This window comes from Sphaerodactylus townsendi, linkage group LG06 (assembly GCF_021028975.2).
Source record: "Sphaerodactylus townsendi isolate TG3544 linkage group LG06, MPM_Stown_v2.3, whole genome shotgun sequence".
Classification (NCBI taxonomy): Eukaryota; Metazoa; Chordata; class Lepidosauria; order Squamata; family Sphaerodactylidae; genus Sphaerodactylus; species Sphaerodactylus townsendi.
Genome location: NC_059430.1, coordinates 95,497,174 through 95,512,646, shown reverse-complemented (window position 1 = coordinate 95,512,646; position 15,473 = coordinate 95,497,174). Strand labels below are relative to the sequence as shown.

The 15,473-nt window shown below is 42.8% G+C and overlaps 2 protein-coding genes across 4 annotated transcripts; one reads left to right on the top strand and one right to left on the bottom strand.

The window, feature by feature from the left end:
- Nucleotides 1-2,248: 2,248 nt before the first annotated feature.
- On the bottom strand, nt 2,249-12,283 carry LOC125435097 (fatty acid-binding protein, liver-like). 3 transcript variants are annotated; one of them, XM_048501140.1, is made up of 6 exons: nt 12,151-12,191; nt 11,467-11,552; nt 6,649-6,762; nt 6,067-6,239; nt 4,041-4,130; nt 2,249-2,371 (listed from the first exon to the last, which is right to left on the bottom strand). In XM_048501140.1, the coding sequence occupies exons 3-6, from the start codon at nt 6,713-6,715 to the stop codon at nt 2,321-2,323; spliced, it is 381 nt and encodes a 126-aa protein (XP_048357097.1). In that variant the 5' UTR covers nt 6,716-6,762; nt 11,467-11,552; nt 12,151-12,191; the 3' UTR covers nt 2,249-2,320. The 3 variants fall into 3 exon arrangements, with proteins under 3 accessions (XP_048357097.1, XP_048357096.1, XP_048357095.1); XM_048501139.1 differs by lacking the exon at nt 11,467-11,552 and having other exon boundaries at nt 12,151-12,283; XM_048501138.1 differs by lacking the exon at nt 11,467-11,552 and having other exon boundaries at nt 12,052-12,228.
- LOC125435409 (ATP synthase F(0) complex subunit C3, mitochondrial-like) lies at nt 11,723-15,180 on the top strand. Its single transcript, XM_048501608.1, is given in 2 exon segments — nt 11,723-11,781; nt 14,190-15,180. Coding segments are annotated over 2 exon segments (579 nt in total). The 3' UTR covers nt 14,710-15,180.
- Nucleotides 15,181-15,473: the final 293 nt, after the last annotated feature.

Sequence of the window (15,473 nt, the reverse complement as noted above, 5' to 3'; positions counted from 1 at the left end):
AACATTTTTTTTGCACCAGGTCATCTCAAAGTCACCATCACATTATAGAACATGCCCGAACACACAAATCTGAACACATCCAGGGCTCCCTAGTTGAAACAACATTGAAAGTGATGCTATTTTTTGAAGGGGGGAATCCACCCTGAAACAGCATCACTTTTAATGTTGTTTAAACTAGAGAGCCCAGATTCTCCTTTTAAATCCACCGTAAAGAGAGACTCTGGGCTCTCTAGTTTAAACAACATTGAAAGTGATGCTGTTTCAGGGTAGATTTCCCACCCATCCACCCCAAACAGCGTTAACATTGTCAATGTTGTTGGTTGTTGTGTTTTTCTGGGCTATGTGGCTGTGGTCTGGTAGATCTTGTTCCTACATGTTTCACCTGCATCTGTGGCTGGGTATCTTCAGAGGTATATCACAGAGAGAAGTCTGTTATACACTGTGTCCAGACTTCTCTTATAACAGACTTCTCTCTGTGATACACCTCTGAAGATGCCAGCCACAGATGCAGGTGAAACGTTAGGAACAAGATCTACCAGACCACAGCCACACAGCCTGTAAAACCCACAACAACCAGTTGAATCTGGTTGTGAAAGCCTTCAACAATACTTTCAATGTTTTTTTTAATCTAGGGAGCCCAGATTTTCCCTTTAAATCCACTCCAAAGTGGGTGGATTTAAAGAGAGAACCCCGGGGAAAATTTGAGGGTGCCTGTCAGGAGAGCAATGTTTAAGCTAACAGTACCAAATTTTTAGGCTTATCTGGTGAACCAGATGTGTTTCTGCACTCCTACATTCCTGCTGAGTGACCTTGGGCTAGTCACAGTTCTTTGGAACTCTCTCAGCCCCACCTACCTCACAAGATGTTTGTTGTGGGGAGAGGAAGAGAAAGGAACTTGTAAGCTACCTTGAGTCTCCTTACAGGAGAGAAAGGTGGGGTATAAATCCAAATTCCTCCTCCTCCTCTTGACAACTTTTTTCCCCTTTTGCATAAATGTGTTAGATGCATGCAAAATGAAGACAGATGCTGATAAGATGAGAGTTTCTGATAGGGTTGCCATCCTCCAGTGGGGCCTGGAGTTCTCCCAGAATTATAACAGGTCCGCAGCCTATGGAAATCAGTTCCCCTGGAGAAAACAGCATCTTCAGTGGGCAGACTCTCTGGTATATCATTATGGTATATCATAATTTTTAGGTGAAATCCCTCTCCAAACTCCGCTCCACCCCCAAATCTCCATTAATTTTTCAGGTTTGAGTTGGCAATCCTAGTTTCTTAGCTAGCTCAATACATACACTTATTTTGTATGCATGCAGGGAAATATTTTAATATTAATTTTAAACCTGAAACGCTGAAGAGCTACTGTTGGAGTTATGCATAACCTAATTATCTAACATTTTGTGGTTGGCTTCGTCTCCCATATCAGCCATTTTGTGATCATGTCCACCACTCTCTGTCATAATTCCAATTGTACCTGCATGCTCAAAAAGGATTGGAAAAACTTTGTCTGATCCATAAAATAGCACAATTTTTTTAGTTCAGGGGTCCCCAATCTTTTTTGTCCTGATGGGACCTTTGGAAATCTGGCATAGCATGGAGGGCACAGCCCCAAAATGGGTTCAATAAAATAGCTGTAAGAGAAGGTGCAGCCGGCCATGAAATGGCTGTCACTGCTTTCTCTCAGTCACACAGTGAAGATTTTTGTGCCTCACTGGCAGCTGCTGCCAAAGGAACCTTCTGGAAAAATCTGCATATTTCCACTGGCCAGACAAAAACCTTGTTCAGCAGAACCCCCACCTAACCCCACCTACTTTCTAAAAACACTTGGCAGGCACTAGAAAAGACGTTAGCAGACACCGTGGTGCCCACAGGGACCACACTGGGGACCCCCGTCCTCACTCTTTAAGGAAGTAGCTGTGTTAGGCTGTAGAAACAGAATATAACAGGAACATTGTGGTGCCTTAAATACTAACAACATTTATTCCAGCAGAAGTTAATCAGAGTTTGCTTCCCCAAATACACGAAGTGCACACACACAGGCTGATGCATTTACATTATCAATAGAAGGCGGTTGGACCGAGGGTAGATCCTACAAAGAGAGACCAATTTTAAAACAAGAAAGAGTGATCATCAATCCGCTCAGTGGGTGGGGACTTCTCCAAATTGGCCTCACGGTTTCCCAGAAAATTATGTGATTCCCCTGTTCATCTTTTTGGATACTGAAGCCAAGTACATAAAACAAAACGTTACGGATGGTGGAAAGTGTATTTTATTTCCCAAATATAAAAATATCAATTGCTAAATAAGGTCTTCCTTTGCAGTTTTAAATCTTCCTGCTTTTTCTGACAAATGTTGCTGAGCCCGCAGTTATTTTCTGAGGAAGATAAGTTTGAAGAGTCTTGTTAGTTTTCTTATTGACGTTTACAACAATCTAAAACTTCTGTAAGCTACATGGAAAACATCAGGCCACAACACAATGCAAGTTGTAAGAGATCTTAGGAATTGGCATAACCATCAAACCTTATGGACTGATTACTGAATGATCCCAGGCTTCATCGAATGATAGAGTCAGACCTCAAAATTTGTATGTTTTTTGATGTGAAAATACGCTTTTACACAATAGAGTACCTGGCTGTTGAGAGAGAGAGTATTGCATACTGTGCTTTAGACTCACATTACAGGTGTGAAGGCCCCAGTGGAGAAAAAAAATAGAAACATTTGAAGAAGAAGGACTTTTCCCATCTGAGGACTCTTCCCCTGCCCAACATGTTTAATCAAAAGTCCCACACATTTCAACAGGACTCACTTCCAAGAAAGGGAGCTCAGGGCTGCAGTCTAAGGCCTTTCCCCACTTACCTTAAGCCCCGCGCTACTTGAAGAGAGTAGCGAAGGGTCCCCCGGCACTCCCCACGAGAGGGGCGGCGACAGCGCAGCCGCCCCGACGCTGCCACTGTCACACCCCCTCAGCGTGAGGCATCCCTGGCACTCTTGCAAAGGGCGCCTTTTGATGACCAGCGCCAGAGTGTTATGGGTCGTAGAGTAGGAATTAAAGAGACGCCAGGAGCATGCACCATTAGGGATGCGTAGCAGCTGGGAATTCGCGGCGCAGCGATGATAGAAACGTCGAGGAGAAAAGAGTGGGGAAAGGCCCTAACATAATTCCTAAATTTCTCAGGCACTTGGTCCTTAGTCTTGATCAAGTAAACATATGACTTGCACTGTCCACAAAACTCAAAACATATCTTGCCCCTCCGGCAGAGGGTTTGAGTGGCCCAATCAGGTCAGTGTGCACCTTTTCCAGAATCACAGTCTCTTGGCTCATAATGATTAGACAACTTAGAAGCAGCAGACTTTGCCTTTATGCAAATTTCGCATCTCTGGCTGCTGCATAAGCACTCCATGCACTAGTATTTGAGAGGGCTGAAGCTTTCATTGCTTCTTCCAAGGCTCAAAGTTTGCTTCACCAAGGTGTTGCCCTGAAACCACAGTCCATTCAAGGTATTTTGTTACCCTCGAGTAACATACACCCATCTTCTCCTGAGCATGCGCTGCTGCTGACCGTCTGAGTCGAAGCCAAACCCATGCAGCAATGCCACAAGTATTTGAGTTGGAATTGGCAGGCAGCAGTGCAGGATTAGAAGGGAATGCCAGTCACTTCCATGCCACCGATTGGTGGGTGGCACCTGAACCCCTAGTGGGTATCAGTGCCTTTTCACTATGCCACTCCAAGATGTGGCTTGGGTGGTTTTGCCAGAGAACTGGTCCTTTTTAGAACCTGTTTGCAATGCTTGGATTTACTGGAACATAAAAAGAAGATGGAATAGTGTGTCTCTAAGTTAAGAGAAGAGAGTCTTTCCATTGCTAACTAGAAAGGGATACACAATTCAGATGAAACGATTGCATCCCTAGTGTCCTCACATGTTTGAGAATTAGACTTCTGGGGCAAAGAGCATGGAGGTTCCTGCTGAGCCCCTTGTCAGTTGAGACATTTTTTTCTTCCCCCAACCCTTTCCCTCCATCCCATTCCATGAGTATTTACTCACCTCCACCATTTCGTTGCCTATTATTTCTTGCTCATGAGTGAACTTGTCTGTTTTGGATATTAGTTTCCCATCTACCAGGTTCACTGTGCACTGTAAAATTTGAGAGGTATTGAACAAAGCCAGATATAACCAAATCAAACAGAATTTTATCACGAGCGAATGTAAAACATATGATGTACATACCCAGCGTACCAAGCTAAATGTTACTGGTATAGTCCTGACAGTGGCTGCTAACCTCCAGATGGGACCCGGAGACCTCCTGGCATTACAAGTGATCTCCAGCCTTCAGAGATTACTTCCCCCAAAGAAAATGGTTGCTTTGGAGGGTGGACTGTGTGACTGTATTCCTTACTGAGGTCTATGGTTGCCTGGTCTCCTGGGAAACCAGGAGGGACTCACAGTGCTGCAGGTGGGGGGGGGGGGTGTCATTGCCATGACATCACCAATGATGTGCTTACATCACTCCCTGGCTGGGAGTCCCTGTGTACTCATAAGTGATGTCAGTGTATTCCTAGCAAATGCTCTAGTTAGTATTTCTCAAAAACTCAACAGTTACACCATAGAGTCTTTGAGAAATGTCAGAGCATCCCTTGTCACTTCTTGTTTAAACCAGAAGTGGTGCTGGCAAGCTTGCACGTTACTGATGTATCCTTCCCCTCCTTCACAATTTCATCAAGAACAGTTGCCAGGAGATTACCTGCCGTAAGCAGGCACCTGCCAAGCCTAATCAAGTCCTTCCCTCCTCAAACCCCACCATCCCCAGGCTCCACCCTCAAATCACCAAGGATTTCCCAGACTGGAGTTGGCAACCCATGACCATCAAACTGAGTATCCTGCAGTGGTCATAGGGGCTGCAGCTTCTTGAAAGCAGCTCAAATAAAAACAGAGGTCTTCAGGCAGAGAGCAGCAGTGATGCCTCCTATCCAATTCACAAATAATCCACACATACACCCCCGGTCTGTCCCTGGCCATCCTAAAAAAGACTACTGAGACAGAGACAATCCTACCACAAAACTGGGTGAGATAGTTAACTCTGATGGCAGACTTGGTTGCTATGCAGGGTGGCAAAATAAAACAGGACATTTGACCCTTGGGCCATACTGGGAAGTGGAGGAGAAATAGGCCAGAGCTGAGGCAGTCAATTGTACAGCACATTAAAAAAATTCATTAGTATTATGTAAGGTTGCCCACCTTCAGGTGGTAGAGGGAGATCTCCAGCTATTAACAACTGGTCTATGTTCATCCAGCAAAAATGGCCACTTTGGAAGGTAAATTCTATGGCATTATACCTCATTCAAGTCTCTCCCCTCCCAAACCCCTGCCCTCCTCAGCCTTTACCCCCAAAATCTCCAGGTGTTTCATATCCCGGAGCTATCAACCCTAATGTTAGGACATGCCATTTGAATCTTCTCCAAAATCTCTTGGTGTGAGCTTGATCTGAGACTACGCCTACATCAACTTTTTTAAAAATTACTTCAAGGATCCCTGGGAATTGTAGTTCTCAGGATTAACATCATAAAAATTCTGTCATTTTTTCAGAGCTATAAGGTTGGCTCCTACCAGCTTTTCTGCTTGTGAATAAGACAGGTGGTTCCCTTTCTGGCCACTGAGAAGGCCTGCTGGATCTGCATAGACAAAAGCCACATGGAATGGGGACACTAAGGCTTCTTCTGCACATGCAGAATTTTGCACATTCTATTTACTTTTAGTCCACTTTGCAGCTGGATTTTAATGTGCGGAACAGCAAAATCCACTTGCAAACAATTGTGAAAGTGGATTGAAAATGCATTATTCTACATGTGCAGAAGGGACCTAAGGAAGGAATTGGATGAGATTAAGCAGAAAAACTGGTAAGGTTCACCCCATCATTTCCAGGACTTTTTACATGGAAACCAGGATTGTGACCTAACCATCAGTTAGATAATAAATGAGGACAATAACCTACGCACCAGTCAGAAACACACATATATTTGAGCACTGAACTAAGGTCTTGTGACTGCCAGTAGTCTGCAAAGCCATGAATTACCTTTACTTTTTTGTTATCCATGGTGGACATTTCGGTTTCTTTCCCCAGTGTAAATGTATTTGTTACAGATTTGTTGGGGGTTTTGGATGTGATAACAAAATTGTTTCCCGTTTGCTGGATCTCAATGATTGGCTTAATGTCTTTGGCAGTTTTGATGATGTCTTCAGGCAAGGCTAAAATGAAAAGAGGGGACAGAGTAGTATTTTGTTAGACAGCAATATCTCTGATGATATGGGCTACAACAGGGATGCAAGGCAACATGCATTTTCTCCTTTTCTCCATTTTCTTACAATAGCCCTATAAGGTAGGCTGAGAATGTGTCACCACACTGCAAGGTCAGTTAAGGGTTTCATCCTGTTTACCAAGGACAATCCCTGTTTTCTGGTCCTTGCTTCTGGCAATTTACTGTTTCTGAATTTGCACCTTTTCTGCCTTTGGGGAATGCCTTGTTAAAATCTGAGTTGCTAAGAGTTATCATTCTTCAGGCTTAAACGCTCACTCTCTGATTAGTTTCGAACAGTGCAATCCTATGTAGAGTGACTCCAGTCTAAGGTCAATTGTGACCAAAGCACCAGTACTTACCAATAGCTTTCAGGAACGCTTCATAATTCTCTTGGACATACACCTGCCATGTGCCGTTGAATGCCATTTTGGAAACGTGGATTGATGGAACTAGCTGTGCTGCTAAAAACTGGGCTGTCTCAGAGGAAACAAACAGATGCTGTTTATAAAGAGCGAATCCTATATCCTGCCTGGGGTCAGGCTACAAATGATTAAACCATAAACTATCAATAATTAATTCTGAAATTTGTTCACCGTGGAAATAACCTCCCGTTCATTGAGTTGTGGTAAAGGCCAGGCTCTTTTTCTCTAGTCTATGCATCACTAACATCAGGGTTAATTATAATAATGGTAGAAAGTTGGTTTTTATGCTGCTCGGTGGTTCCTGTTTCTGAATAAATGAATGTGGGGTGTTTTTTTTTTAAGATTATAAATTGCATTACCATTTATGTGCTTTCTGTGTAGCTGCCACCTTTTGAAACGGCCTATCTCAAAATGACTTTCACACTTTTATCACTCTGCAGAATGGAAAACCAGAAATGTTCAGGAGGGCATTTTTATGCAGGGACTAATACTGAAGTTGCTTTTATAAGGGATAAGAGCGTAGGCTATTTCAATGTTTATTATTATTATTATTATTAAAACTTTCTTTACTGTATTATCTCCTACCTTTGTAACTTGTGTTCTGCTGCATTATCATGTGGCATATCCCTACATGGTTTTACAGTTCTATAATCCTAGTCTGACTGCACTGTTAATTGGATGTCTGTCTGATTTTATATATATACACGCACACAGACTTACATACACATCCACACAGTAATTCACCTTGAGTCTCAGCAAGAAGAATGGGATATAAATGAAGTAAATCTATATAAATGATTAAATAAATTACACTACAATATCACAGAAAATATTTTGCTACTATAAAAATGCCCTAAAAATTCAGAATACCTTCAGTATAAAACAGTATAGCTAAGTGCCAACTGACTATGGCCCCTTCCGCACATGCAAAATAATGCATTTTCAAACCACTTTCACAACTGTTTGCAAGTGGATTTTGCCATTCCGCACAGCTTCAAAGAGCACTGAAAGCAGATTGAAAGTGCATTATTCTGCATGTGCGGAATGAGCTTATGATTCTAAGAAAGAGCCCAGACATTTAAAAACTTGGAAGGGTCAATATTTTCATTTTGCGGATGGAAAAAGGGTACTGAGAGCTCACAGGATGTATAAGGATTGGAAACTGAACCCGGATTTACCTACCACTATGTATTTTCCCTAAGATCTTGACTATAACATTTAGCAATTACTAGACTTGATAAAAATGAGCAAGTCAAGGCTTTCCTCACAACATGATGAATGGAAGGTTATGCTTTCTACAAGTGTGATGGCCACACATATATAGCTATGCTCTACTGAATGGCTACAATGAATGGCTGAATGGCTTATGATAGATTACAGTTTCCCAAAATCACTGAATCTGCAAACCAGCATAGATGTTTTATGAATGGAAACAGATTTCTAATTACAGATCTCCTCCAGGGAGAGCAAAAATAGCTGCCTGTGAGTGGTAGGAAGGAACAGTGACTTGTATTTACTTCTGTGGCTCCCATGATGCACTGCATCACAGCACGGTGATGCTTGGAGCAGTGTCTATCACATAATACAGCTTTGCAAACGTGTCTGAAAAAGTTACTAGTCTACAACAAATTTAACAAGCTTGCCTCATTCCCCTCCCACATATATATATTTAACAACATAGTCCAAAAAGTGTGGGTATGGGATATAGAATATGGAAGCTTTGTTATTTGGTTGCTTAGAAGTGGTTAGATGGGTGGCTGTGGACTAGCCTGAATTATTAGAAGAGAGAATGGAAGGGATGCTTGTCAATCAACAACGTCAAGGCTCTAATCTCTGTCCATTACGCCATTTGCTCAGTTGGAGGAGAGGGGGAGGATTCTGGAACACCGCCAGGGGTCTGCAACATTTTGCTTATTGCTCAGGCATCTTTGACATGTGGCCATAGAATAACAGTGAATCATCCTTCTGCAGCTGAGCACAGTGGTTACTTTGACAAAATCTATACACCTTGTTTGTCCTGGTATTACTTAATTCAAGCACAGTCTGTACCCTACTGGGTTTGACCTTTCTTGGTCAACATTTCTAGCCCTACATAGAGCACACTGAATAAGCAGTTTAAGAATACTGTTCCCTCTCAACCCCATAACCAATTGCATGCATCTCCCGTCCATTGTCAATTCAGAAGATTTACCCCTTGCTTTTCTCAAACATGAAAAATATCAGCCTGACCAATTTTTGATAAAAATTGTGAAACTTTTCTCCAGAGGATTCATGTCTCTTCTTTGGATGGAGAAAAAAAATATAACTTTTAAGGGAAATGACCACAAGGAACGACTGTATGCCTAATCAAACCATTTAACTCAGAATTGTGCTATTGGACTGACAGTGATTTTCCAGTGCTCCCTCCACACCAAGGATTTCCAATGTTTCAAACAGCTGACTAGTGTTTTTTTTATTGTGTTTCCATATGTTTTAGTTCTCCATTTGTGCACAGACGATTAACAGCCTGTTCAATTCCCCCCCCGCCCCCCGCCAGCTTTGTTTTAAACGTACAAACCTGATATTCCCTAGGCTTCCTTTAAGTGATTCCAGTCTTTCAGTCATTGTTATCTGGTCCAATTCCTGCAGTTGTTCAAAGGATTCTCTAACATTGCCCTCTAGGACACCATTCTCCACCCACTGAATATCTCCCAGTTCTTCTACTCGTATGCAATGTTGATTAAGAGGCTGGGATTGCTCAGTTCCAGTATTTGTTAGCATATTATGTTCACCAATTATGTGTCTCCCACTTAATGGAACAATATTTAGATTTTTAAAAAACCATTGGATAAACCTCTTTTCTTGCAAGAGCTGGAATTTTTCTTAGGAGTTGCAGTGGGATGTTTTCTGATTTAAATAAAAAAACATAAGTCTTTGTGGCACATAAGAGTAATTGGTATCATCAAGTCTTTGTACAGATACTAAATCTATATAGCTTGGGTTCTTTTTCAATAGAATACTAAGATGGCGTCTGGCCAAGCCTAGAGAGCTCCAGGAGGGATGAAGATTTCGATAGTTACATACCCTGAGGCAAACTTTGTTGCCATCAAGGATCAAACTTTGGGTGTCGAAAGGGTTCCAAGGTTGTCCCCCATTGATATCAATTTTCTGAGTTGTTTTAGAAACATGCTGGTGCCTTAATTCCTCCAAAGTAGACTTTGTAATAATTTAATACTGATGTTGGTCAGTTCCTTAAATATAACTTCCGCAGTATTTGCAGTAAGGTTGCAAAGGCTGAGCAAGACCTCTGTTTCAGTCGACAAGGGTCCACAAATTTGGAGCTTGTGTTCACATTACCCTTTGAAGTAGAAAGCAAGGGAGCAAGGGAATCATTAGGACACTCCTTAACAGCAGTACTACCAAGGGCAGCTTGAAGAGGTTTGTTTCGTCTCGCTCTTTTGTTAGTCCCCTTACTGTCCTTAATTAACTGAATGGGATCACAGCTGGAGACTTCCTCCTAATCCAAAGGAGAAAAACAATTTTCTACAGGTAATGCAAATTCTGTCTGACAGCTTTTCTGCTGTGTTGCAGGGTTGTTTAACAGGAGGGAGGTAATTTTATTTATTTATTTATTTATTTATTTATTTATTTTATTTGATTTGATAAACCGCCCTACCCCCGAAGGGCTCAGGGGGGTGTACAACAGCAAATAACAAGACAATAAAACAAATGGAATAGCCCCAATTAAAACAATACAAAACCTTAAAACTATTAAAACCAGTGGCATAGTGCCAAGCAGGGTGCAGAGCACATACCAGGGTGGGTGTGTGGCAGGGGTGTTCCGGGGCAGGGGTGTGTGTGGCAGGGGCACAGGGTGCATGCGTGCCCCAGGTGCAGTTCCCCCTCACTATGGCTCTGGGTCACACTAACACTTTTTACTGCCCGTTCTTAGAAAAGTTTTAATTTGTCTTGATAGAACAGTAAAATAGAGCAGTTATTATTACTGTAATGATAATTCTTCCTTTTCTTTTCTCCAAGCTGACTGTTGAGCTCAAACCCCCCCCCCCCATGCTGCTTTGGATGTTTTTCCTCGTCTTCCTCCCTGTTGCCGACAGGGAGCAGCAGTGGCGTAGTGGTTAAGAGCAGGTGCATTCCAATCTGGAGGAACCGGGTTTGATTCTCCGCTCTGCTGCCTAAGCTGTGGAGGCTTATCTGGGGAATTCAGATTAGCCTGTGCACTCCCACACACGCCAGCTGGGTGACCTTGGGCTAGTCACAGCTTCTCCGAGCTCTCTCAGCCCCACCTACCTCACAGGGTGTTTGTTGTGAGGGGGGAAGGGCAAGGAGATTGTAAGCCCCTTTGAGTCTCCTGCAGGAGAGAAAGCGGGGATAGAAATCCAAACTCCTCCTCCTCCTCCTCCTCCTCCTCCTCCTCCTCCTCCTCCTCCTCCTCCTCCTCCTCCTCCTCCTCCTCCCCCGCCCCCTCCTCCTCGCCCTCTTCTTCTTCTTCTTCTTCTTCTTCTTCTTCTTCTTCTTCTTCTTCTTCTTCTTCTTCTTCTTCTTCTTCTTCTTCTTCTTCTTCTTCGCTTCTTCTTCTTCTTCTTCTTCTTCTTCTTCTTCTTCTTCTTCTTCTTCTTCTTCTTCTTCTTCTTCCCTTCTCCTTGTCCTGCCATATCCTTTCGATGGCCCATGGCCTCCTTGCTTCTGCCTATCTTTAGATCTTGAGATTTAAAAAATTAAATAACCATATTGACAGATCAATAAATCGATACTAACACTTGTGAAGCTGGGGAGCTTAGCAGACATCAGTTAACACATCGTCCTTTTGCAGTTTCCACACTGCCATTTCTCCTCCTCACTTCCTGCCATAAGAGACAATCAGTGTTTGGGCAAAGTGTACAGATGCCGTATTCAAGACTTTTCATAGTTCACCTTTTTATGTCGATATATTGATTGATCAATAGATTGATAGATCGGTTATTGATAATATTAAAGACATTAAAGATTATCTTCAAAATTAAAGCACGTATTCATGATAGAGAACCAGCAAAATATGCCCCTCCCAGACACAAGCAAAAAGCCAGCTGATGGGTAATGCCTGCACCACTGCAAATAGGGCGGTTGTCATGGCCCCTCCTGCTGCAGCTGACTGAGGAAGAGTTAACTGAGCTTTGCAGAGAGAGGCCAACTAAATCAGTAGAGCCTGAACTAGCACAGGCTTCTGGGCTCAGAGCTAATTAACAGGGCTAAGGAAGATCCAGTAGCTCTGGGTCTTCAGATGTAAGTCAACATTGCAGATGGAAATTGAGACAAGCCTTAAAGGAGAGGAAGTGCTCAGCAAGATTACAGGCTAGGCATTACCCAGAGTCTTTGCAGAAGCAGTCCCAAGCAAGCAGTCCCAGGAATAGATGGCCTTTGGCAGGAACTGCAGTTGTGGATGCAAAGTACGTTTTTCCTGACCTTGCCTGCATGGAACTGTTGCCTGGCTGACTACAGGCCGGCTTCTTGACTGTGATTCTCAACTTCCCCTTGTTGCTGTGTACATTCCTGGCTTTTGACTCTTGGCTTGATTGACATTGTACTGGACTCTCCCACTGGCTTGGTAACTCTTGAATTATTACTGGCTAAGCTGTTGTCAGCACCACCCTGGCTCTGAGCCTCCTCAGTGTTGTGTGTTGCTGTGGCAGCACACCAGTCCCGCCCAGCCTGCACAGCGGTGGGTAATAATGCCTAACATACCCTGAAACAAAGACTTCCTGGCCAACTCTTGTTAAAATTGCAGAAACCTCTCTGTCTGTAATCGGTCATGGTTTACTGAATATTGTAAGCTCATTGTTGAACCTGTTGCTCAGGAAATAGATATTCCTTTCAAAATATTACGACATTGACAATGCACCTGGCCACTCAAGAGCTCTGATGGAGATGTGAAATAAGATTAATGTTGTTTTCATGGTTGCTAACACAACGTCCATTCTACAGCTCAGGGATTAAGGGGAAATTTTTTAACTTTCAGGTCTTATTATTTATTAAGAAATATATTTCATGAGGCCATAGCTTCCACAGATGATTGAAATCGTTACAGGCAACGCAAGGAATAGGCGAGACGCAGCGATATCATCCAGTGGAGAGAAGCCAGTGGTGATATAGCGTGATCCGTGGATCCCTGGCACCTTTTATTAGGGTTTTTGGGAAGGCGGGAGAGCGGGAGAATGTTGCACAATACATGAATCATAGGGGCTGCGGACGTGTGAGAGGACATGTTCCTGTCTGGGCCTAATCCATACCTGGGGGTATGCACCTTTTGTCCCTTTGTCCAGGACATCTGGTGACCTGTGAGTCACGGGGGTCTTGTGACCGGTGAGTCTGCTTGCTCAGAGGGCAACAGATGGTGCAGGCATTCCTGTGCACTGTCTGAAGCTCTGCCAAGTTCGCAGGCTCACCCAACAGATGATGATTCTTCTGATGGATCTGGGCAAAGTAAATTGAAAACCTACTGGGAAGGATTCACTATTTTAGATGCCATCAAGAACATTTGTGATTTGTGGGAGGAGGTCAAAATATACATTAACAGCTATTTGAAAGAAGCTGATTACAACCCTCATGGATGCCTCTGAGGGGTTCTAGACTTCTCTGAAGGGACTAATTGCAGATGTGATGGAAAGAGCAAGAGAACCAGAATAAGAAGTGGAGCCTGAAGATGTGACTGAATCGCTGCAATCTCGTGATAAAACTTTAACGGATGAGGAGCTGCTTCTTATGGATGAGTAAAGAAAGTGGTTTCTTGAGATGGAATATACTCCTGGTGAAAATGTTGTTACCATTGACAACAAAGAGAATATTACGAAAACATCGTTGATAAAGCAGCAGCATGGTTTGAGATAATTGACTCAAACTTTGAAAGAGGTTCTATTAAGGATAAAATGTCAAACAGAAGAGAATAAGTGTTTAGATTTATACCCTGCCTTTCTCTCCTGTAAGGAGACTCAAAGGGGCTTACAAACTCCTTTTTTCTTCCTCTTCTCACACCTTGTGAGGTAAGTAGGTCTGAGAGAGTTCTGAAGAACTGTGAATACCCAAAGTCATCCAGGAGGAATGTAGGAGTGGGGAAACAAATCTGGTTCATCAGACAAGAGTCCTCTTCTCATGTGGAGGAGTGGGGAATCAAACCACCTGGTCTTAATGACTACACCATGACTCTTAATGACTCTTGAACAGCATCACATGCTACAGAGAAATCTTTCATGTAAGGAAGAGTCAATCAGTGTGGCAAACTCCATTGTTGTCTTATTTTAAGAAATTACCACAGCCACCTGACCCTTTAGCAACCAACACTATGATCAGTCAGACGCCATCAGCTTTGAAACAAGATCCTCATAGTAGTAGGCCTAAGTGGATCGTGGGAATGCTGTGTATCTGTCTTCATTGGCACCCCCTTCTTCCTCCTGAGGTTGGTTGTGGCCTTTTTACATCACCTCAAGTGTTCCCTTGTCTCCTTGCAGGGAGCCAGGAAGCCACCCGCAGATCTCCAAAGGCTACCCCTTCAATTGCCCGGCAGCAGTAAGCAGAAGCCTCAAACCCACCAATCATGCTTGCCTATATTATCTCGCCACCAGCTTGCCTGCGTTGATGCATGTGGGATTGAAAATCCTGTACAGACCAATTTCTGCCTTGGTGTTGTCCAGGCTAGCAACCAGAACTTATTGGACTTCAGGATACCAGCCGTCAGTTAGCACTAAGAAAGTTTCAAACTAGTGATGTCAGCACATAGACATGGCTTGTATCGGTGCTGGTGTTGGTGCTGCCACAGTAGGAGTGGTCGATTCTGGGGCTGGAATTGGAACAGTCTTTGGGAGTCTCATGGGCTATGCCAGAAATCCTTCTCTGAAGCAGCTCTTATTCTATTTGGGATTTGCTCTCTGTGAAGTTATGGGTCTCTTCTGTCCAATGGCTGTTTTCCTGATCCTGTTTGCCATGGGAAGAGTATTGCTGAACTCTGGCATTGGTGAACTACAAATGTGATTCTGTGTACTTGGGCTCAGAATTTGTTTATCATGGAAATATATACTACTTCCAAAGCAGTTTAATTAAAGATGGTAATGAGGTTTTGTTTTTGTTTTTTAAAAAGCAAGACCCTCCATCAGCAAAAAGATTACAACTCGCTGAAGGCTCAGATGATATTTTTTAGTAATAAAGTATTTTGAATTAAGGTAGGTACATTTTTTAGACATAATGCTATTGCATACTTAGCAGACTACTGTATATAGTGTAAACAAAACTTATATGTGCATTGGAAAATCAATTCATGTGACTTGCTTTTTTGCAATATTCGCTTTATTGTGGTGGTCTGAAACCGAACCTGCAATATCTCTGAAGTATGCCTGAATAAGCAAAGAAGGTTCTCTAGCAATGAGTCACATCTCCTCCCCAAATGATCACTCCCAGATTTGCAATTTGCCCCACACATACATTCTAATAAATCAAACTCTGATTCTGCTGTCAATTCTGTCTCTTTCCTATTTCAGGTCTGGCTTTTAAAAAAGTTTTTTTAAAGCACAGTGTAGTTGCATGTGCCCGTATATCCTGCACCATCTATTAATGTTTTTAAACAATTGCAAAGTTCCTCAGGAATTGGGGAGGCTTGTCAGTAAACCCATCATTGCCTGCCAATAAATATTTCCTCCCACTGGCTTTTTCCTGCTTTAAACTGAATCATATAGTAGCATGTTGAAAAGCACACCAGCTTTGGAATAGACGAATTAGAAGATGAGTCTGGATTTATACCC

Excerpts from the sequence above, each read along its gene's own strand:
- LOC125435097 (XM_048501139.1), bottom strand. The coding sequence starts at position 6,715 with ATGGCATTCAACGGCACATGGCAGGTGTATGTCCAAGAGAATTATGAA. Across the intron at positions 6,240-6,648 it reads AGCGTTCCTGAAAGCTATTG|CCTTGCCTGAAGACATCATC; the intron begins GTAAGTACTGGT and ends TTTTCATTTTAG. Across the intron at positions 4,131-6,066 it reads TGGATAACAAAAAAGTAAAG|TGCACAGTGAACCTGGTAGA; the intron begins GTAATTCATGGC and ends CAAATTTTACAG.